The sequence below is a fragment of the Mirounga angustirostris genome, unplaced genomic scaffold (genome assembly GCF_029215605.1).
Source record: "Mirounga angustirostris isolate CCGP_5_RB_7025 unplaced genomic scaffold, mMirAng1.0.hap1 SCAF_2, whole genome shotgun sequence".
In the NCBI taxonomy this organism is placed as follows: Eukaryota; Metazoa; Chordata; class Mammalia; order Carnivora; family Phocidae; genus Mirounga; species Mirounga angustirostris.
In genome coordinates this window covers 175,699,763-175,724,961 of record NW_026991710.1, presented here as the reverse complement: position 1 = coordinate 175,724,961, position 25,199 = coordinate 175,699,763, and the positions used below count along the sequence as shown (strand labels likewise).

At 35.3% G+C, this 25,199-nt stretch overlaps 1 protein-coding gene across 2 annotated transcripts in view; it reads left to right on the top strand.

Annotated features, from left to right (window-relative positions):
* TNKS (tankyrase) overlaps nt 1-25,199 on the top strand; it is a 202,005-nt gene that overhangs the window by 135,679 nt on the left and 41,127 nt on the right. For both annotated transcript variants that reach the window (XM_045879767.3, XM_045879766.3), the window contains 3 exons: nt 14,071-14,242; nt 19,751-19,830; nt 23,481-23,626. In XM_045879767.3, the coding sequence (XP_045735723.1) occupies nt 14,071-14,242; nt 19,751-19,830; nt 23,481-23,626 (398 nt within the window). The remainder of the gene's footprint in view (nt 1-14,070; nt 14,243-19,750; nt 19,831-23,480; nt 23,627-25,199) is intronic.

The window sequence follows — 25,199 nt, the reverse complement described above, 5'->3', positions numbered from 1 at the left end:
AAGACTCTTACTGTTCTCTCGGATTTTCCTGGAAAAATGAATTTTGTAAAGGACTGTTACCGTGTATTTGAAGTCACCTGTTCTCTTTTAAAGGTGATTTAAATCTTGTTACTAATAAAAATAATTACCTGTGTTTTATTGTACTTTACTGCCATTCTTCTGTAAAGCAATAAAATGTAGCTACAGTCATATCATTCAAAATCCATTTAACTTTACATTGTTTTACAATAATACTGGAATTGAGGGATTTTGATAGTCAACAGCATTGATGGTTTATCGGAATAATTTATGTAAATGATAGTCAGAATATTGCTCCTTATTCTAAAGAACATTTTTGTTCCTTCAAACTGGTAATGATAATAATTTTCTCAAATAACCTCGACACTAAAGAAATACGAATTTTTGGGGTAACCATTTTTGTTGGCATTGTCTGAAATTATGAATTGCTTGAGGGAGGAAGGAAGCAAACTGGTTGTTTTTCAGAGGTGACTTGAAATTGGAAATTTTTAAATCCTCAAGAGTATGTATTTTAAAGTAGAAGTCTCCAAAGTAGACACTCTATGGAACATACAAGATGAGCCATTGGGGACAGGAAAAAATATTAGAATTTTAATTTATTAAGATAGTAATTTCTTTATTTCTGAATAAAGAAATTAACATCTGCTAATATTCAATACACAGATTTATGCTGGCTCCCTCATTAGGTCCATGTGTCAGCCTGTCTGAGTCAGCTCAAGGTGTTTCCTGAGGAAGAATGGGAGTCTGAGTAGCAAAGGATTGACACTGACAAACTCACTCATCTGTTCACTTTCAGCCTGTTGTCACATATCGCACTTTACACATGCCTAAATGAGTAGATTTATGGGTACTATCCTAAATGGTAGATCCTTCATAAATAACATTGTTGGTAATCCGAGGGAATGACAGTCTTATAGCATAAAGAGATTATCTGACTATTTCATGAATTAGTATTTTCAGGAATTGTCATACTTAGTTGTTGTGCCTTTTTTTTTTTTAATGAAAATAAGAGGATTGAAAATTTGTCATCATCTGTGATGACAAATGGCATGTGTGTAGGTATTTTTTTACTTGTATGTAAGTATTTTTTAAAAAAAGAAACATAGTCAAACCCTTGAAGGCAAATATTACATATTTTATGCATATTTGAGTAAATGGGAAAGTGACTGCATTTTTAAAGAAACTTCAAAAAATGAAGAAGACATTTGAGAATAGATTTTTAGAAAATGTCCACTGTTTTGTGAATTTTTTTTTTTTGCCAAAAAATGGTGTAAATCACCCAGCTGTTTTATCTACATATAATTAAAAAACTTGAAATCAGAATTTTCTAACCTGTTTTAAAGTGTTTCTTAATTTGTGTTTAGGTGGTTTTTGAATCTATTAGAAAACATCAAGGAAGATGCAATTTACTAGCAGAATTTCAATTAAAACCTTAGCAAAATTAGTAAATGGCATTAAAAATAAAACTTTTTATTTAGTAGGCATTGGTCACAATGCACATTTTCCCATTGGCTCTACCATGTCTCAGTCACATCTTTTGAGCCAATGTGATCAATGGGACAAGCTGTTGAAAATGGACTTAGAATCAGACCCTCAAATCTACCTCACAATTTTTTACAAGATTTTTTTAAGGTTTTTTTAATTGAGCCAAAAGATATTTTCTAAATTAGTAATTAAAATATTTTTAAAAGTTTTAATTGTTTCATCTCTTTCCCATCCTTTATAATTCTCTTTTTATGTAATTTTTACATGCATCTATCATATATTAGTATAGCACTGTTTGTTACAATTTACAAATGGGCACATATATTTATTGAACGGGTTCTCAAAACATTTTTTCACTCATAAGGTTCACGATCCAAAAATTTGGGTATCCTTGCTTTAAAAGGACCATTGGTGTTTTTATTTGAAAAGGTGAGGGTGAACTGGAACAAAAGGGAACAGAGTTCTAAGATTTATTACCTACTTTGAGGGTACGACTAGGGCATTGTTATATAAGTAATGTCTAGTTGCTCTGCCAAGCAGAAAATACTAAGCTAAGTGGGCTCTCTGCTATACTTAAGAGCATTGTATGTTTATCATTGACCTATTTTTTAAAAAATAGCTTATAGCATTTATAATGTTCTTGTTCTTGAAAAACCTGAACAATGCCCTTCATTTTTGGAAAATACCTATTTGTTGTCTCCCATGAGTCATTTTGTTTCATGAAATTTCAGTGAAAAATAACATTATTTTATAAGCTGTCCCAGTCAGCATTACTCAAGGTTTGTGGTTCTCAATCTTTTTCAGCTATTTGTGTTCACAGTACATTCTCATCAATAGTGTCTCAATCCATCACTGGAGCACATGTAATTTTAAACACCTTGTCAGTGATAGAGAATGACTTTTAGACTAGTTTACCCTCCTTAGCCCTTCCACTACAGTTAATCTAAATCGAGAACTCCTACTATTAGGTGCTTTAAAATAGAAAAAAAAAATCATATTTAATCAGGGCTATGAACCAATAAATACCAATTGCCATCCTCCCACTCGCTTACTCCCTGGTTTCAAGGCAGGCTGCTGTCCGTCAGGGTTGGTTTATCTGGTGGCTAATGTGTTAGTAAAAACTTACTGTAAAAATCCAGCTTAGCTACTGTTGAGCCCCAGTGTTTGCTTGCTTAGTGTCCTTTCTGGAGAACTCACGGTTTCAATTTGATTTTTAGACAACTTATGCTTTCCATTTGATTCTAAAAGCACCTTCTGAATGAGGTGCTTGAATTAGGACTCAGCCCCCTTACACTGTCTCCACCACCCTGCTTCCTGCCCCTCCTCATGTCAAGTTCCCAAGCGAAGCCTAGTAAATCAGAAAAGGCAGAGAATTTGATAGGGAGATCTAATACCATTAACTAATTTATCTTACTTAGACAGCTAGAACTTAGTAATATTTACATAAGCCAAAACTTTCTTTTGCTCAAAGCTTGATGATAAATATAAAGTTCAGGTTCACCATGCATGTTAAACTAAACATATGGTGAATGTAACATAGGCAGACATACTTTACAGTTTACAGTCCTCCACTTTCTAGTTTTGTGAACTTGAACTTAATTTCCTGGAACCTTAATTGACTTATCAGTGATATGTAGGTGTTAATACCTCCTCTATGAGCATTTGTGTGTGTGTGTGTGTGTGTGTGTGTAAAAATTAAATGAGCTATGTATATATAGGTACATAGTTTAGTACCTGGCATACAAGCAATACTTTGGTTACTTGTAAATATGAGCATTGTATTTTTTCCATATTTGTCTTTCCAAACATATTGCATATTTCCCTTAATTATCTAAATTTTTATATAAGCTTTATAAACCAGTTCCTTTATAATTTGTTTTGATCCACTAACTCAACAAATACTGTAATGCAAAATGATTAAGACTGTGTGCTAGGTACTGTGGAAGACACCAGTTTGAAAGTTTATGCAGTTACCAAACTTGAAGCTAATCCTGACTGCAATTTAGTGGCATTAGCAATTAAGAAGGAAGAGAAAGATGAAAGCCACTTATGAAGGAATAATTATATATATGGAAATGAATAGGGCTCTAGAGTGGACTTAGAAACTGGTGGTCAGTTCAGGGAAGTAAGAAAGCTAGAGAGAAATACTGGTTTCCTCTGCCTTGATAATTTTGTACTTAGAGTTGATATGATATAGGGACACGTAGATAAAACTAGTGGTTGAAAATATAGCACTAGAGTACGAAAGCAGTCTAGGATTAGAGAGATCTTTTGGAAAGCCATCAATATAGTAATCACGTGTCGCAAGGTCCTGGTAGAGAAAATATGGAGAGAGATGAGTTTAGAGTTAAGGAAAGGACCTTTGCAGATTACCGTGTTTAAAGAGCAGCAATGGGAAGAGAAAACTGACAGGTCTATCACATGTCTATTTGCGTGTAATAGCAGTATGAAGAAGAAACAGGTGATCGGTGCTACAGGGAGAAATCAAGGTAGGCAGGCCATTTAACTGGGCAATTTTTATGTAAAGGCTTTGGCAGCTTTAGAAGGAGGTGTTCCAAAGATACAGGGATAGAGAATTGTATTCATTAGGGTCTTGGCAATAAACAGCACACGCAAAGTGGATAATTTGAGGAAAGTTTAATGAAGGAATAATAAGCAAAGTTGGGCAAGATTTAAAGATATGAGCAAGGGATAGCAGGTGGGGAGACATTATCATTTTTGGGCCTGAGGGGCAAGGAAAGGGAGAGGTCCCTGGAAGCAGAAGAAGGTAGCTATCTAGAGAAGGCCCCCTGACAGCACTTTGAGAGGGTATATCTAACCCCTGCCTCTCGCACTCCTGCTCCCCACCAGTCTCCTGCCATTGCCTCCCATTAGCCAAATGTAATAAGAACTTAAAGACCAAAAGAGTTCATTGATATGATCCATATAAGTGAGTTTCCCAGGACACAGAGCAGGGTGGAGGATAGATAGGAATCTGGAGGGGCAAGCAGGCAATGTTCAGAAAAAGAATAGAAAGCAAATGGCAGTAAAAAGGAGGGTTATAAGAAAATGGGGGTATTAGCCAACTCATTTGAAAAATCCACTTTTATAGTGGAGTAAATTTTTGTTTCTAAAAAAAAATTAATTATCTCTATCAACCCCCAGCTTTACAAGATTGCTGTAAAGCCTAAATAGGAGAGACATGAAGATTTTATCTTTCGTATGGCAGGTTTTTTTCTTATTATTGTTAGCTACCCTGGCATTCTACTGCTACTGCTTTGTCTGCTATCATTATTAAGTAGAACTTAAGTCCCAGTTGCATATGGTATTATGAACACCTAAAAATGAAAGGTTTAATTCAAAAGTGCTTTCTTTCATATTATATAAAAGCACTGCTATTTTGTCATTACTCGAGCATCTGTTAAATGTGTGGAACATGGAGAAATTTCTTTTGATTGTTCATTTGTCTTAATTTGACAGATTTATTTATATTGTATGTAAGAAGAAATTGTGTCAATAGTAATTGGCATTAAATGGGCTTATTTCTCACATTGAGAAGTGATGAAGAGTCTTTGCTCACTTTGGGGAAATGTGTTAGCTCATTATAAGGATTTGATTAATGCCTTTCTAGAGGTGGGTTGATAAGCAGTTTCTATTAGCCCAAAGATGTTAAATAAAATGCATTCAAAGCTATAGATTTAAAGTTCACATATCTGCCGTTTGAGCATATCAGCATAAAGAGCAAAGGGGCCAGTGCTTCAGAGACATTTTAGTTACTAGTAACAGATCAATTGAATCTAGAGTAAGCATAAATGGAAATCTGTTTTATACTTATATAAATGTATGCTTACTACTTTTCTGAGATAACCCATAGTAGCTGAGATTCACAAAAGACTAGAGCAAGAAATTTGTAAACTGTTGGGTACCTTGACTGCATTTTCCGTCTCTCTTTCTGCAGTTGCTTGGTTTCTTTTCTTTGTTGATCTTTGTTCATTAGTTTCATTATTCTTTTTATAGACTGTATTTTTGTTTTACTTCTCTATGGCCTAAATATAGGCTTTTCAGCCCCTCCTTTATGTGTCTTTGGCTTAGAAATATACCACCTGCAGCTACTGTCTCTCCTGAGTCTCAGGGACAAGAAGGGGAGAATCTGAATGAGGCTGCAGTTTGTGCTCATGGCCATTAGATTGACTCCTGCTAGTCTAATCAGCTATGCTCGGGGAGTTGTTTCTCAGACAGTTAGGGCATGTGAGAAGGTGAGTACCCTTTTAATAAGTTCGAGTTCAGCTAGTAAACAATCTAGTTTCATGTCTTTCAAATTATATTGAAATTTAACTTCTTAGACAAATTTGATACTCCATAGTGGATTCACAACACATAAAAGGATTAAAACCCTTTTAAAGTGGGGCGCCTGGGTGGCTCAGTCGGTTAAGTATCCGACTCTTGGTTTTGGCTCAGGTCATGATCTCAGGGTCGTGGAATCGAGAGCCCTGCGTTGGGCTCCATGCTTAGCAGGGAGTCTGCTTGAGATTCTCTTTCCCTTTGCCCCTCCCCCCACTGTGCTCACGCGTTCTCTCTCAAATAACTCTTTTAAAAAAGAAAACAAACCTTTTAAAGTGAAATATTGATTACTGTGTCAGAATTTTAGTTAAGAATTAAATTGTGGTTATTTTGTCTATTTCATCCCTCACAGGAGAGGCTTTAACTATGTCCATCCCACCATGGATAACAATGCTCTGTGTATATCTGTAAAACTTTAAAATCAAATTAAATTATACCCTTACCACAGATAAAATAAGTCCGTTATTTTCAATATTAAACAATTTTGTCAACACTGACATTAACTTTTTTTCCCTTCAAATTTCTAGGGAAAGAAGAATGCATGTTTTTTGGTTAGAGAATATTTTAATAGTTGGGTGCCTAAATGGCTCAGTCACTTAAGCGTCCGACTCTTGATTTAGGCTCAGGTCATGATCTCAGGGTGGTGGGATAGAGCCCTGTGTGAGGCTCCTTCTCAGAGGGGAGTCTGCTTGAGATTTTCTCTTTTCCTCTTCCTCTTCCCTTCCCTCCCACGCACACACGTGCGCTCGAGCTCTTTCTCTCAAATAAATCTTTTTTTAAAAAAAGGGAATATTTTAATAGTCTAGTGTTTGCTCGGTATACACACTAGTATGATAAAAATAGTATCCTTTATCACCAGGATTTACCAATTTATTGTTCTCGTGAACCATCCACTTACCAACCATTTTTGAACACCGCTTGTACAAGGCATTGTACTGGTTACTAGGGGGTGTGTTTGAATTTGATCAAGAGTCTTCTTCTAAGGGACTTAAAATCTATTAATAATAGTCTTATCCAACGCAGTCAAATTGAATAGCTATTGTATAAATTGTAAAGTGATGTATATAAGAAAAATACAGGTAGACTGCTATTCAGAGAATAGTTATTCTACTGGTAGTAACAGGCCGGGGGAGAGATTAGAGAAATTTCATGAGGAAAGTGGGATTTCAGCTAGGAATGTTCAGGAATTAGACATATAGAAATTGGCAAAATACAAATAATACATTTTAAATAATAACTCAATCAGGAAGGCAGAGGAGTTAGAAGTTATGATTAGTGAGTCCAGAAGTTACTGAAAAGAAGAATATAATGGAAATCTTGAAGGAGATCTATTGGAACAAGGTCTTGGTAGTTTTCAATTGGAGAGTTTTGATTTTGTTCTCATAATACTTGGAGAGCCATTGGAAATTTTTGAATAGGCAGGTGGCATGCACAGAATCCTGCTTCAGAAAGATAAATACTTCCTAGAAAACTACTGTCTTCTGGAAAGCCAATTACAGAAATGGAGATTCAAGGTATGTGCATAATATCTGGCATAATGATTTAGCAGTACTCAACAAAATTAGCTTTTTAAGATTTTTGTAAAAAGGGATGATAGTAAGACAATGTTTCTTACCTTCAAGCTAAGAAGTTATAATGTGCCTGCCACCTGTTCCCTAGGTTATTATAATCTGTCCACCAGGACATAGACCTATTTCAGATTCCTATCTTTTACTCCTTTCTTGCAGATTTATGAAAGCCTACTATTTTTCTTTTTACTCTTCACTTTCACTTTCAAAGTGGCCTGATTTAGGGGGGAAGTACATTGTCATTCTAGCTAAAAGAATACAGAGACTGTTTTCAACTCTGAGGTTACTTGAAATCCAGTTTAGATTGAGATGTACCCTGCTGAACAGCTAAAGTAGAATTACAATGTGAGTTAACAATAGATGATTAATTACAGAAATATCACAGAATAGTTCGTGATTAATTACCAAATGAGTGATATGGACAATGATACCTTTGAGTTTAGGAGAGAGATGAACTCAGTTTCGAGATTAACACTTTGAGACTAGGCTATTCACACTGACTGAATATTGAGAGACTCCCCTCAGCCATTTCCTTATAGTCTGCATGCTGGTTTCCAGGATTGTTTAGGCGTGTTTGAACCATACTTTTATATCCTATATATTTCAGGCCAAATGCCATTGTGGTTTTATATCATTTATCTAATTACCCTCTATAGGCAAATCATTAATTACTACTCAAGTAGAAATAGAAAAACGCTTACCTCAGGTTTCTATCTCCAGATACAAGGGGGGAAAGGGGAATATGTTTTGTCTCTAAAACTGCCAGATAGGTTTTTCTTCTGACACCTTCTGAATATGTATCTCAAGCCAGTCCTGTGCACACATTACCACACATTATATGTAGCATTTTTCTTGTTTGAAGCAGTTTCTGTACTTCGGTGAAAATAATCTCCTTAGTGCTGAATGGTAAGAATCTTTGGTGACATCCTCTATCATATCCAGCTGGTAGAGATTGTGATGGAGGGGAATAGAGGTTTTGTATCATTTTAAAGATCAGTAATGGCTCCAGCAGACAGCCGATTTCCCATCCAACAATCATTGTTCCCTTTCTTTAGACCAGGTCTAAAGAAGACTTGATCAGAAAAATTGATGTAACACTCCCTATTTTGTTCCAGAAGTACGTATGTTGGTGATTCCAGATTTTATATATATATATAGAATTAAATTAAAAGAATTAAAATTGTATCTCCTTAAAATATGAATAATAAATTAATGATGGTATATACAAAATCTCTTTTTTTTAGGTTAAAAGCAAAACTTACGGAGAGCTGTGTGTGTGTGTGTGTATGTAAGTATAGCTATTTAATTTGAAAGTTCTTAGAAGAATCCTTGTGAGTGGCAATCTCACTTATTTGGTTATCTCAGCTTGAATGACCATTTAAGTGCTTAATTATTTGTATAATACTAGATTGTATTTTTTGGTTTATTTCTTTTTTTTAGAAGTTTAATTCTTATAAAGAATATTTTAAATGTTGTTAAGCCTGTTTTTGACTGAGTGAAAAATTGTCAATGTGTGAGTGAAAATTGCCAAAGCCGAGAGGACAAAAAAACAATGTTGTCATGACTTTCAGGTTGTCATGGTCTTTAGTTGGCCCTTTTATTCAGTGTTTTCAATTATAGATTTTGTGGATAACATGCTCAAGTCATTTAATCTCCTGTATTTCTCCATCAATAGAGTGAATTACTACCAATTCCCATTTATATAACTTATAGAATGGTGGTAGAGTAATAAATCCAGATTTATGGGAACCATTAAACAATTAGAGTTCCCTATAACTCTCTGGGATCACAATGAAATATAATTACACTAGCTCCACAATATCACCCTTTTTCACTGTGAAACTGACTTAGAGCAGCAATGCAAATCCTGCCAGGTGACCCGTTTAAAAAATCAGGGAACGGGGATTGACCTGTAGTCCTATAAAATAGTTACTGCTGCCCTCTAAAAACAAATTTGTCACCTACCTTGGAAAGCGCATACATTTTGGACTTAATTGCCTTGAACCACTTCAGAATACATACGTGGAGGGAAAAAGAATAGATTGACCACTTTGTAGAGAGCCCTGATTGTATCCCATGACTGGTTGATAAAAGAATAAACAAAGGCAGACTATTAAAGTGTTGATAAAGTTAAATAGAAGAGGAAGTTAGGGGCCTTAATTTTTATTTTCAATTTTGAATCAGAAATGGTTCCAACTGACAGCCGATTTCCCATCCAGCAATCATTGTTCCCTTTCTTTGCTTCAGAACAGGGATCAGCAAGCATGTTCTCAAAAGTCCAGATAGTAAATATTTTTGGCTTTGTGGGTACTTACATAGCCATTTTAAATGCAATCACTTAAAAATATAAAAATCATTCTTCACTTGCAAGCAGTACAAAAATAGTCAGCTGGTTGGAATTAACCCATGGATCATAGCTTGCTAACTTCCTCTGTGGAACTCTATTTTGTTCAGATTTGGGAGCTTCACAGAAGCCTGGGTCTGAAACAGTGTTAGTAATCTTATTCTCCTTGCTTGTGACTCGTATAGGCATCAGTTTGGGAGGCATCTTTGGCCCTCGCTGTAGGAAGTCCACTGAGAAAGGTTTCTTCTTTTTTTACAATAGATGTATAAAATATCCTTTTTGGCTTTGGAGTATGGAGTTGATGGCCTAGAGCTGCCTCAGGCACCTTTTGACCATAGAAGGACAAGCCTGGAGTCCTTAGATTAGGGAATCTGAGAAATTTGACATTTGCTTCTAATGAGGACATGTTCTAATGAGAATTTTCCTCACAAAAACCCTTGTCGAGTGTCTATTTAATATTTTCCCTGGCATCCATTCTTGTTCATTCTCTGGGTTGTACAAAGTATCACCAAATTGTTGTAGTTTTGTTATCCTGCTTGTTTCTGTGGAATGAGTACGTCTGTTAAATATCGCTGATACTTTTCTACGGCTTCTCGCAGTGCTTCATCTTTGTTGTCTGATAAAGCCCTCCATTGATATTCTTTTGTTGCTGTGATAACTATTTAGAGTTTGAGGGGAAAATTCTCTCATAATAAAAAATATATACATTTTCTAAAGCAAAGAATTTTATATTACGCTGCTCTGTCTTGTACTTTAAGAAAGTTTAGTTTTCTGAGATACTAGAATATAATACCATCTATGGAAATGAGTAAATGCCTTATATACATAAACAGGGATGAGGACATAAAGCTTCAGTATATGATCAAGGTTTTAACTTTCTAGCATTATCAATTAGTCCTCATCAAATGGTTGGAATTTTTTTCAGCTAGACATAAAAAACTCCTTTTATAAATGAACTCTAATAACGATTTATATATTCTATATTTTTCACTTATTCACATAAGCTATTCACATAGCTCCAAGCTATGTCCTAGACCTTGTATTTCTGGGGTTGGGGAGGGCAGAGGGGAAGAATTACATTTAAGATCAAGTCATAATTTCTGCTTTTAAATAGCTTCCAATTTACATATAGCATCTAGCACAGAGCCTAACATCAGTAAGTGCTTAGTAAATGTAAGTTGTATCCCTTCCTTATGAGACTTTTCAGGAGGTAAACAACTTGGTTCTAATTTTGACAGCTGTACACGAGGGTAAGAAGTATGACACAGAGAAATGAGCATGTGTTAGTGGAGCTGCATTCAGGACCACCCCTCCAAAACGGAGGGTAGAGAGGAACAGGGAAAGTTAATGTAAATAATATTGGTGAGTGGTGATTTTTGCCCAGATTTGTTCCATGAGTGCATGCCCCAGAGTGAGTGAGAGACAGAAGGGAATCTGCTGTTTTCTGTATGTGCTCAGTTTCACCATGCATATATCTCGAGACAACCTCTCCTTACCCATAGTGTGTTTTTAGTGTTTAAAGATACTGAATGACTTCGGTGTTCAGTTGATCTGCTAACACAGTGAAGGTAAAACTGGCGAGTTTTGAATTTACTAAGAAACCTTATATCTGTCTCTGCCATTGGAAGGATAATGTTGACCAAAGACAGATTTTACCTTTTGCAATGACTTTAGAAACTAACACCTTCATAAAATGGGGTTCCAGTGTAATCTAATAAAGCTGGAGCCTAGCAAGCCTATCAAATTGTGATGAAAAAATATAGTAGGAAAATAGTATAAAAGTAAATTACAGATGGTCTTAAATGACATGCTGAGGCGTTCAAGTTTACTTGAAGGCACTGAAGAGTCTCTGAGTTTGAGCTGAAAAATAACTTGGTAATATCTGTATTTTGAAGTAGTAATTCTCGACCATGTTCCTATGATTTAACAAGCTATACTGAGGATTTCTGTCACTACAATTAAATAATTTAGTGGGTTTCTTGTCAAATTTCCAGAAAAATGTTAATGATTAGAATGTTCCCAATTTTAAGTTTTTCTCTTGTGGTGAGGTAACAAAGAAAAAGAAAGTCAAGAAGTTTACTTTGGTAGCTTATGTTTTCCATCAATACATGCTAATGGCTGTGCTTTTATGTCGCCTTTGTATAAACAGTCGCTTCTCCACTGGCAAATGAGATCTAATTAAATATATCAGTATTTCATGGCAAATTTTGTGAAACACCATTAAGAATTTAGATGAACCCTTGCCTGAACAAGTGTGACAGCCTTACTTAAAATGATGAAAGACTGAGACATGGAGATCAGTCGTCTTAAATCTTTTCTTTCCTTAATCTTGTATTTGGTGGGTGTGCACAAATGCTTAGAATAATGTGCTAGCATGTATTTGAAAATTTACTGTATGCCCTGAAGAGGAGCTTTCTAGAAAACTCAGAAAAACCTATATAATATAATCCATAATCTCAATAGCCATAACAAAAACTAGCCCAGTGTTAAAATTTGTAAGATAGTACTAACTTGACATGGGTATTCAGAAAGGTAGTAATCACCAAGCCTTCAAGTAATCAAGACTTCTTAAGAAAGATGAGACTTGCACTGGATTTCATAATCCAGAAAGGCAGAAAGAAGGGCTTCTCTGAAAGAATCAGCATGTACAATGAACATGGACTTTGGTCTGATTGGAATAGAAGGTATTTACTGGGGCATCCTGGAAAACAGGTTTGATCAAATTATGAAGCTGATGCCAAAGTTGAATGTTATCTTAAAACTAGCTAAATTATTCTTCCTTTATAACTCTTTGAAGTTTTAAAAATGGAACATTTGAAAATTTAAATTTTTTTTGCTGAGGGTTAAATGTGTTAGTAATTGAGGCATTAGTAATTCAGGTTAGTAATGAGGGTATTCTATTAAAATTATTTACTAAAATTAGAAAAGAAATGTAATTAACTACTTTGACTGTCTTGGCTTACATGTTCTGTTGTCTTTATGTTACGGGAGCAAGTTAGGTAAAACCCATTCATCCAAAAGTATTTCACGTACATCTTGGATGAGGCAGGCAGTGAACATCGGAGTCCCAGCCCTCAGAGACCTTACATTCTAATTGTTGAGGGGAGTGGCAGGGAGTGGAAGATGGACAGGAAGACAGTTATTCAGGGCAGGGATGAGGATGTTGTAATTTTCAATAAGGCAGTCAGAGAAGGATAACTAAGAAACTGATATTTTTTTCAGAAGCAGTAACCAAAAGTTAATAGTAAATAGTCTGTGGCATTTTTCAGGACGCTTTTGATGGTTTATTTTTCTTTTTTCTTTTTTGAAGATTCTATTTATTTATTTGACAGAGAGAGAGAGAGATAGCAAGAGCAGGAACACAAGCAGGGGTAGTGAGAGAGGAGGGAGAAGTAGGCTTCCCGCTGAGCAGGGAGCCTGATGCAGGGCTCGATCCCAGGACCCTGGGATCATGACCTGAGCTGAGGGCAGATGCTTAACGACTGAGCCACCCAGGCGCCCCGACAGTTTATTTTTCTCATAAGAATTTATTTACACTATTGGTGGGAATGCAAGTTGGTAAAGCCACTTTGGAAAACAGTGTGGAGCTTCCTCAAAAATTTAAAATTAGAGCTATCCTATGACCCAGCAATTGCACTACTGGGTATTTACCCCAAAGACACAGATGTAGTGAAAAGAAGGGCCACATGCACCCCAGTGTTCATAGCAGCAATGTCCACAATAGCCAAACTGTGGAAAGAGCCGAGATGCCCTTCAACAGATGAATGGATAAAGAAGATGTGGTCCATATATACAATGGAATATTACTCAGCCATCAGAAAGGATGAATACCCAACTTTTGCATCAACGTGGATGGGACTGGAGGAGATTATGCTAAGTGAAATAAGTCACTCAGAGAAAGCCAGTTATCATATGGTTTCACTTATTTGTGGAACACAAGGAATAGCATGGAGGACATTAGGAGAAGGAAGGGAGAAATGAAGGGGGGGAAATTGGAGGGGGAGACAAACCATGAGAGACTGTGGACTCTGAGAAACAAACTGAGGGTTTTAGGGGGGAGGAGGGTGGGGGGATGGATTAGCCCGGTGATGGGTATTAAGGAGGGCACATATTGCATGGAGCACCGGGGTGTTATACGCAAACAATGAATCATGGAAACTACATCAAAAACGAATGATGTACTATATGGTGACATAACATAACGTAACAACATAACATAACAACAAAACAAAGCAAAATAAAATAAATAAAATTAAAATAAAATATTTATTTGCTAGGGTGTAAAATGGAACAAGTAGATACTCAATTCTCTGTGCCCACCCGGTGATTTTTCAGATGAATGCACTGGACACCCTGGGTCAGACTGCTTTGCATAGAGCTGCCCTCGCAGGTCACCTGCAGACCTGCCGCCTCCTGCTGAGCTACGGCTCTGATCCTTCCATCATCTCTTTACAAGGCTTTACAGCGGCACAGATGGGGAACGAAGCTGTGCAGCAGATTCTAAGCGGTGAGATAAATAAGCAGTACATTCTGTGCTTCCCGTTTCATGTCCACTGATATAAACAGACAAACTTTGCACCACTTGTTTTAAGTAGCTCTTTGGAATGCTTTCTTTGCCTGAATATTTTTCATACCTTTCCTTGCTTGCAGTTTAGCCTGAGACCCTCCCTATCAACGTTTTTGGTGGAGTGAGGTAGGTGTCATGAGAAGGAGGCATATACTCTCTCTTTTTTTTTTTTTTTTTTTTTTTTTAGTTTTAAATTGAAAACCTGACTCATGGGTGCTATGATCAAAGGTGACTTAAAGCTCATATAAACAGTGTGGAATTATGACAGCTCTAAAATCTATCAAATAGAGAAAATAAATCATTCACCTGGTAATGATCTTTAATTAATTGTTCATACATATGTGATAGTCTGACCTGCTTTTTTGTATTTCTTAACTTCATTGCATCATTAGGAGATTATCTTGTTTTTTCTAGCTTAAATATAATTATAAAATCTTGTTGAATATTAATGCCTACCTAGTACAACATTAGATATTTTATCTATTTAATTTATTGAGGGAGATTAAACAAAGAACTGCTATGAAAGTTGATTAGTTTCCCAAGCCCCCCAGTTAGAGGAAATAACACAGTCTAGCTATTGAAAAATGGTGAGCTAGATACAAAATTAATTTGGTATAATTGGCTCTTGTTTCCCATCCCTTTCTTTTTGTCTGTGGGTTATATCTGCTCTAGAATGACATAACAAACTGGAAGAGTAAAATGGAGAAGGAAGGCTACAGACGAGGAATCTGAAGTCCTAGTTACTTCTGCCTATAACCCAGGATTTCTTTACTCCATCAGACACAGTGCCCGTCTTGTCATAATGAATATTTTATAATATCCCCTTTTCTTATCCAGAAATGAAATTTATAGATAATGTGACCTAACCATACAGATACCTTCCCCAAGCCCCAAATTAAATGCCCTAACTATAATATAAAGGGAAAATGACAGTAAGTTACAGTTAAATAATTTATAATTATTGTAATAGTAATAGCATGGCTAAAACAACACTAGAAGACAAAAATAAACCCCACAAATTTCTGAAGGGCCCCCAAAAGTACAGCACAGTTAAGAATCACAACTATATTCTGAAATAGGGAACTTCCTAGGCTTGTGGAGCTCATATGTATTGTTAGAGCTGAATCAGAGTTAACCAGCCTCATAAGAGTATCTTTGCCACATTTTAAAAGCTGCTAATTGAGATTTACTTTCCTCATGCTAGCTTATTCGTAGATAGTATCATTCTACTTTAGTCTTAGCTGGTGATCTTGAGACATTCGAAGTAAGCCCTGTCTAGGGCACCTTTACCGTAGAAACTAAAAAGATCTAAAGGAATGAAATTTCCTATTATAGAATTGCAAGCTTGAACTATGAAAAACATGATTTCATGTAACTTCTGTTTCTACAGGGCAATAGAACATTTACTTAAAGAAAATGATCACGCTTTGACTAGGACCTCTTTCTGCCTTCTCAGTAAATTCTAATATAATTTCTAAAAGGTGTGATTTTTGTTAAAACATTCTAAATTTTTTCTTACACTTTTACCAAGAACCATTTAGTGCTGAATTTTAAGTTAGATTTTATAAGTTGTAACCATAAATCGGGCAAACAGATAGCTATCACATTAAAATTTCTAATAATATTATGCATAAATTTAGAGATAATTGACAAAAGGGAGAAGAAAGGATTGAATAAATTAAGCAGATTAGATCCATGAATGCTTTTTAAATGTCTTCTGAATCACTGCAATTAGAATATATGACTTTTGGTAAAAGATAAAATTAAATACTGAATCACAAATGTAATATTTTATTCAGTTATTTTGATAATTCTTCTTAAAAGTTTGTTTGGAAGATAAAACATACAGGTAATTAAATGTGTAACGTAGAACATGCCAGAACTTTTTGGTTTAATTCTTAATATTCTTTATTGATCTGGAAAAATAATACAGACAGTAGAATTAGATGATAAAATCTTGCCCTTAGAAAGGTTTTGAAAATAGGAATTGTTTTTTTGTTTGGAAAAGGATATAATTTTTTTAACTAATATTCCTATGAGAAACTTATATATCTATAGTCTGTGGACCATGTACTAGCTGAACTTTTTGATTATACCTACATTTACTCAACGATTCCAGGTTATAGGTGTAATGACTCCTAAAAGAATGCATCAGTCATATAGGATGTATACTAAGTTATTGGCGTTCTCATCTGGGTAACATTTGAAAGATGCATTTAAATACACCTGTTTATACCAGGTTTAAGATCCACTTTTAGGGACCTGCACTTCCAGCTCCCAAGTCAGTAGTTGCCAATAGTTTACATTAATAGAGTTTAAATTGTAAACTATTGGCAGTATTTATGTCACAGTTAATGTCAGATAGCAGCTTTTATAAACCAGCATTTTAAAACATCCTTTCAGAAGATTGTACTTTTTTCTCCAGACCTGCTCTGTCCACATATGACTAGTGGCTACTATATTAGCCCAGATAAAGAATATTTCCAGCATCACGGACAGTTCTTTTAAACAGCAATTTTAGGCTAGACTTTGGCATGAAATAATTCTGACTGTGTATTCCAATATGGTTATCCCATTACTTTTACCTAATCATTTATAGAAGTAAGGATTTGGGGGATTTATAATAGCTAAATGAAACACTGAAATCCCCATTTACATTTGCACATTGAAATAAACCACTGCGACCTATTGCCAGTCCAGTAAGCAGCCAGTCTAAGGGGATTCAAAAATAATAATAATAATAACAAATTGCCTTCCAGGCTTTGGAACTTTAGGTTTAGGTCTCCTTTTCCTTTCCTTTCCTTTATCCTTCCTTTTTTTTTTTTTTTAAATTCTGGTGAGCCAAAATAGAATTGGAGAAAAATTAGAAGCTCATCTTTAACCTTTGACTCAAGGTGAAATCTTTAATTTCAAACTCTGCAAAAACCAGTGTGCTTATAAAAGAATTTCTAAGGTTAAAACATTCTGAATTTTTTTCTTACACTTTTTACCAATATAGTACTTTTCTTATACTTTTTACTAATATAGTACTTTGCATATCAGCTACTCTTACTTATGTTCCCTTTTATTTTTTGTTTATTTATTTATTTTTTTAAAGATTTTATTTATTTGACAGAGACAGCGAGAGAGGGAACACAAGCAGGGGGAGTGGGAGAGGGAGAAGCAGGCTTCCTGCCGAGCAGGGAGCCCGATGTGGGGCTCGATCCTAGGACCCTAGGGGATCATGACCTGAGCTGAAGGCAGTTGCTTAACCAATTGAGCCACCCAGGCGCCCCACTTATGTTCCCTTTTAACTTCACTTTTATGTCCTTCTTTTAATTCTGCATCTCTTTGTACAAAGTTCCTGGGGTGTATATATATCCTTTCAGCTAATACTTTGTTCACATTGTTTCTAAAAATGAATCATTTCTCAGCCTGTTCAGTATTTATAATGGATGCAAAACTCTATAATTTGTATAGTAATTAATCAATATCTTTAAATAACTACTTTCTACTCTGACTAGGAGTAAGGATTTCTCCATAGTTCTCAGAAGCATTCTTAAATTTGCATAAAAATTTTTGCTTGATTGTAAAATTATACCCTTTGCAAATAGTCTGCATCAAGATCAGTGTGCCAATTTCAAATAGTTCTTCAAATTAAAACATTTAGCCATATTAATTGTATCCTTCAAATGCTAGAATCTGAAAATATCCAAAGGTCTAACTCCATATACATAAATAATTGTCATTTTGTTGAAATGATAAACTAAAAATATTACCTATAGATATCCAAAGGATGTTTCAGTGAGTTTTACCAACTGCCAGAATCACTTTCACAGAGAAGTAATATACAAACGAACTGTCTCACCCATAAATGCAGCGATGGCATGCACAGCAAGAATGGAGACAAATAAGAAAGAACAGGATAAAGGCAGCCAAAGAAAGAGAGATGATGGACCAAACACACTGACCCCAATATAAAATAGCATGGAAGTCAATTCAGCAGATGATTTCTGAATGCTCTCTGTGAAAAGGAACATGAAGACAAGCAAGACCTGATTTCTTTCCTCCACAATTCCACAAATAATAAACTCTCTTCTAAAGAGAAATATTTATTGATGTTTCAAAAATGTACTTCATCATATGAAATACTCTCCTCTTTCCTCGCTTTAATCTTAGCATTTTATCTGCTAAGTATTATCATGACTAAATAAACACAGTTTATCTGTAATGGAAGAGTTCTCATAACCTATTCTGTAAAAGCCACTCTCCTGAATGAAGCACTTTAGACTAGAAAGAGCCGAAGTATTTCTTCTAATCTAAAACCTTTTCATAGCATCACTTGAGCTTCCCATGTAGACAGTGGACTCAAGAAAGGCATCTTTGATCATAAGATAATGTAGTCTTAAATCTGAAAGAGAATGTAGGGGAAACCAATACTCACTTTATAGGAGCAAAAGCTAAGCCATTAAGTGATTTGTCCATTGTCACCAGTACTAGTCAAAATCCAAGTCTCCTGGACTTAACTCCTTTTGTGTCACTTGAGTGTGTACATACATGTGCGTTATAAAGGCCACACATAATGTCTATGAACATATTTTGAGTGATATATGTTGTTTTCTGTGAAAATTTTTTTATTTGAGCCAATGTGTAATGAATTTTTGGTTTGTTTATATTGTATTAAAACACTTCATTTGTTAGCCTCATACTTCTAGATCTAACAGCCTAATCTAATTATATTCTGTTTACATTTGTGTCACACCTCCCAATTGTACAGACATTTTTTTATTTTATTTTATTTTTTTTTCCCATGGGACTTAACTATTTGTTTTATTTTTTTTTATTTTATTTTATTATGTTAATCACCATACATTCCAGACATTTTTAATGACATTTCCTTGAAGCCATTCAATAAATGTGAATTAAACAAATTTCTGTATTTAGTAGGCCCTTTTGTACACTGATTATATTTTCTGAGATCACTGATTTGGGGAGTAGTCCTTCTGTTTATATTGAGGAAGTCAAGGCCAAAAAGAAGAAAGCTAAACATTAAGTCCTGAAAGTTGAGTGCCTTCCCTCGGTTTACACAACAAAATCTGTGGCAAAGCTTTGCTACCACATTTGTAAGACCAAAGTATCATGAAGATGTTTTTGATATCATGCTCCTGTGTTTCTTTATTCCCTTTTGCCAAGTGTTGGCCAGAAAATTTGAAGACTAGAATATTAGGGGTGGAGAAGGATTTGTGTGTCTTCGAATTTATTTAAATGTAGCTTAGGACGAGATAGATGGGAATGGAAACAAGAAGCTACTTTTTTCTTATCTGAAAACAGTTTAGAAAAATCCATAATTTAGATCTCAGGAATTTCTGAACCCTTAATCTCTCTTTCCAGTCACCAAATAATTTTCCCTTCTTAACTCTGTGATTCCTTAAAAACCAACAGTAGTAATCTTTCCTCTCTTTTATTCAGAAAGTACACCTATACGCACTTCTGATGTTGACTATCGACTGCTAGAGGCATCTAAAGCTGGAGACTTGGAAACTGTGAAGGTAAATCAGTGCTTTAACATCTTGGGTAGCGCTATTGAAACTTTGCTAACCAGTTCATTTTAAGCTTCTAAGTGAAACTATTCAAATCTAAACAATAAAAGGAATGAACAAAGTAGATCCATAAACAGGAGAGCTCTTTAGGATGGATTTTCTAGTATGTGCTTTATATCCATTAAACTACTTTAGTCACTTTCCTTCTAGTTATATGAAAGCTCTTTTATTTTCACTTATATTAATGAAAGTCTTATTTGTAGCCACATTCATAAATTTCTAAGCTAGTTCAAGCCCAGGTAATATATTGTACAATAAAGTTCAAAACGACGTTTCTTCAACTCTTCTAAGAGATTCTCACAATTGCTCTAGGAAATCATTCTTATGATCCCGCAACTATTTGGAATTAATTTATATACAGAAGATGGATTTTTTTTTTTTAAGATTTTATTTATTTATTTGAGAGAGAGAGCACGAGTGAGGTGAGGGGCAGAGGGAGAAGCAGACTTCCTGCTGAGCGGGGTGCCTGATGTGGGGCTTGATCCTGAAACTCCAGGATTATGACCTGAGCCGAAGGCAGATGCTTAACCAACTGAGCTACCCAGGCGCCCCAGGACTTTCTTTTCTATGTAACTCTGCTTGCCAGCAAAATTTTAACAGCCTTTATTTGTGGTATAGAAACATTAAATTATAAACATTAACATTAAATGATAGTTGTAATTTTTTTTCAAATATAAAATGATATTCTGATACTGAATATGCTTTTTAAGAACAGATAGTTCCTATCTGAAATCACTTATGTAGGGATGAAGATAGAAAGAGATAAGGGTTTTGTTCTTATTTGGGGGATGGTCTTGTAGTTTGTATTTCTTTCTTGTTTTAAAAAAAAGAAAGGCTAATTGTGAAATTGGTACTGACAGTCATACCAGGTTATTTTTTACAAACTAAACTTTGTCACTTCTTATTAAGCAAACTCCATTTTTGTGATTTTCAGCAAACTAATGTAGCATTCTTGCTAATGTGTACTGGTTGAAAATACACGGGGCACCTGGGTGGCTCAGTAGGTTAAGCGTCTGCCTTCGGCTCGGGTCACAGTCACAGAGTCCCAGGGTCAAGCCCCACATCAGGCACCCCACTCAGTGGGAAGTCTGCTTGTCCCGCTGCTCATGGTCTCTCTCTCTCTCAAATAAATAAATAAAATCTTAAAAAAAAAAAAGAAAAAGAAAATACAGTAATCACTTTCAAGCTCTGTTGCCTAGAAATTTTTTTTGTTTCAATATGTGACCACTTCTAATATCTCTCCCATCTTACAAGAATATCTAAGTTATTTAAAGAAAAACAGTAAACTTCAATTGTAATAGCCACTGGGGAGAAATTTTAAAGTTCTCTTAGATCTAAAACTATATACTTTTTTTCTTAATTAAAATTACATACTTTTTGTCATTTGAAATATATGCTAATTAAAGAAAATGTTTAAATATAAAAGTGATCAGGACTCCTTTTCTGCATCAGGGCATGATAATCTCAGCACCAGACTTGCTACATGTGCCCATTATCATTAAATTAATAGTTTAGTATTTTCTTAATATGTAGTTTTTAATTCCATATGTTTTGTATGTACTGATAGGCAAATCTACTACAGCCTTCAGGTCTCCTAAACAATCCATTCACAATAAAGGCCAACAATATTTTTATGAATGGAATGGAAGTGGCAGAAGAAAAACAAAGCACAAATTAAGTGAGAATTAAGCGTGGTAAATTTCTTTCCCTAGAGGCTTCAGAAAGTATTAAAATGTTAGGAATTAGAAGAAAAGGCTGTTTGCTGAGTAAAGTATTTGAAATTATGAAAATCAGGTAAGAAGAATGTAAAATTGCCTTGGCATTCAAAAGGAAAGTGAAATCGAACAGAGAATGAAGAACTTCCAAATATTAGAAAGCAAATGTTTAACGCAGAATGGGCTTTTATTTTTGTAACCTGGCAGAATGAGTTGTGTTTCATTCTGTACCGCATCTCTGTTTTGCTGATATTCTCTGTGGGAAAAAAAAAAGTTACTTTAGAATGTAACAGCCTGAAGAAAACCCAGCAGCAGCAAGAAGCAGCTTCAATCATGTAAGACACCAGTAGAAGATGTTTACTACCAATTTTTTGTGCTCTTTAGTTTTATGTATTAATTTATTCACTTCTATTTCATTTTGTTTTTGATTCTATAGTTTATGTGTTAAGGTAGCCACAGACTCACTTGTCGTGAAAGGGTAAGATATTTGACTTGGCCGGATGACAGTGGCTCTTGAGATTTTAGAGTCTGGGGCTTTTCCACATTGAGCTGGTGAGATTGTAGGCTCTCCCTTACGGCCCAGATCTTCTTCTGTCACGTACACATCGTACACATCGTACCACCTGCAAAGTCCTGCTTTTACCCTACCGATGGGAAGGCCCCTACTTAATAAGTCAGTAGAAACAGATGCCTTCCAGGCTCTTCGTTTTTACATAATAATAGCTCATTACAGTGGCAAGAGTGAGAGCAAGATTGTCAAATGCCTGGAAAGTCCTGCCATCATACCTTATAGACTAGAAAATGTCACTGTTTTCTTGGGGTTTTTTTTGACTGTTGTTCTTTCCATTCCCTTTCTTTGCATCACTTCTCTGAATGAGGGTAATTAGGAAAGTAAGCAAGCATGTAGCAGAACGATCAAGAGATTATAATCGGGAAAACCAGGTTTGAGCCTTTATTGTACCCTTTAACTTACCATCTCTGTGAAAAAGGACAGGTTGCTTAGCCCTCTCTGAGCCTTGGTTTATTTATCTGTAAGATGGAGATAATGATCAACTTCACAGATAGAAAATAATTCTCTCGCTGAAGGAATATGAGATTCTTTATAAATTGTGAATTACTATTCACGTATTGTTATTAAAATTCATCTGTCACCGCCAGTGGTGCAGCCTGCCGGTCCTTCCTTTGCTTCCTGCTGCTCTATAAGCAGACAGAATCGAGCTTGTGCTGAAACGCTCACACTCACAAGGAGTTGAAAGACGAAAAACGAGAGCATGATTGGAATCAGTTTGGCTCGGAGAGTTAGACAAACATCTCCCGAAGATCAGGGGAAGCATCAGGCTTTGCTGTAGCGGGTCAGAGGGCCAAGTGGATGGCCCAGGCAGAATTAATGTAATTTTTCTGGCAGCTTTTTGCTTGCCACGTCAGCCGAGACGAGAGCTCTGGGTAGTTCTGCAGTCAGCCAGGGTTGGTCCTACTTCAGTAAAGCATGGCAGATAGTATGATAGTACAGGCAGGACATGCTGGGGCAAACGGTCTCGGGGAAGAAAGCCTTATGAGGATGAAAGATGAAGGCATCATTTGCCTTGGAGATTCTTGCTTTATTATGGGTTTTTCTTTTTGATTAGGATTTTGGCCAGGAAATATTAAAAAAAAAAAAGATTAAATTGCTCTGTAAACAGTAAAAAATATTTGTAGACTCAGTAAAACCAAGCAGAGTGCTGATTTTTAAACATCACTGGCCTGATCCAATCTTTGGAAATAAATATTCATTAGGAAATTACAGCTTATCCAAGATGCCTGCAGTAGTTTGGAGCAAAACCTATGAATAAATATTAATGTTCTTTTTGTGTTTGTGTGTGTGTGTGTGTGTGTATGTCATTAAAGCAACTTTGCAGCCCTCAAAATGTGAATTGCAGAGATTTGGAGGGCCGGCATTCTACACCCTTACACTTTGCAGCAGGCTACAATCGTGTGTCTGTTGTGGAGTACCTTCTACACCACGGTGCCGATGTCCATGCCAAAGACAAAGGGTATGTGTTAGAATTGAGCTATTTGGGACTTACAAATATTTTTTAAATATTTTTTGAAGTCTTAGATTTTTTTTCACTATTAAAAAAGTAATACATGTTTTTTTAAATTTAAAGCATCTAATAGAAATGTACAGTACAGGAAATGAAAATCCCTATCACCTCACCTTCTAGAGATTACATAAACACTTTGTGATAATGCTCCAGATTTTTTAAAAGTATAAATCAGTGCCTATCCTCCTATGGTGGCCATGCTTGTTTTTAATATAAATGACGACGCCATTCCACGCAGTCTCCTTGGCAATTTGCTTTTTCACCCAGGAGTGTATCTTGATGTCTTTCCATATCCATACTTAATTGTTCATCTCATCTTTTTAATGCCCATAACAGTATTTTATTGCATTGTATAAATGTGTTTAAAATATAGTTTGTAATTTATTGTTTGTCCTTTTTTCTTTTTTGCTATTAAAAATGTATAATCTCTTCCCAAAAGAAGCTATCCATCCCAAAGTCATTGGTATTAATAGACATATAACTTTATTTTTACTAATTCAGTGTATTTTTATATTAGTTTACTAAATTATTTTAATTTATCTAGACAGTTTACAGCAGTCACGGCAGCTATTTAGAAATGCGAGAAGGAAGTTTTAACTGAGATGAGCTTCCATATTCTGAGTTAATTTCATATCATCTCAAAATAGAAATAAGCAAGCACTTTTCTGTGCAATTACATATCAGAGTACTGTAGAATTAAACCATACAATTTAGACTTCAGTTAACCATCATGGATTTATTTATCTTTTAAAGGGGGCACATGAGACTTGAATATTCAGCAATAATATCACCAGCTCTTTCCAAGTATTGTAGTGCCCTGGAGAGCAACCAGCATTTGTTTCCATTGCCCATTTTAGTTAGCACTTAGCATTTTTGGTCTCAAAACATTAAAAAAAAAAAAACACAACAAAACCTCTAAATAAGAAGGCATTTGATACCTTGTTTTTGTCATGTTTTAAGTGCAACTTAGCTTATCCTTTTGATTCACCCTTTTTTATAGGAAGCCCTTTCTATCCTTTTTGAATGCCAGCTGCCTTCCAACCGGAGCTTAGAGTTATCTCAGAATAGTTTGCTTGTAAGTTGAGGCAGCTAGATTTTTCTCATCTGGCTGGAGTTTATGGTTGGTGTCACTATTTTCCTTACTGAATACTGAAGTTTCCGTATCACTTGCATTTTGAGTTTTCATTGTATGACACCTAAATATTTAAATCTATGCATAGAAACCACTACTGAATTAGGAATTAAAAAATAAAAACCAAAGACAAAAGGTAGAACTTGCCTAAATAAATTAGTTAAATTGCATTGTATATTGTATAAGCATACAATTTTCATTAGGAAAACCCAAACAGAAGGAAATCTGAGTTGATAAAACCAAATTATTGATTAGATTATTATTCCTGAAATCACTTTGTAGTGTTACTCTTTATATTGATGAAACCTGAATTAAAAGTGTTGTGATGGAACTTTTCTATGGGTCTATCTGTATGTGTTTTAAGCATAGGATTGCTATGACATTTCTATC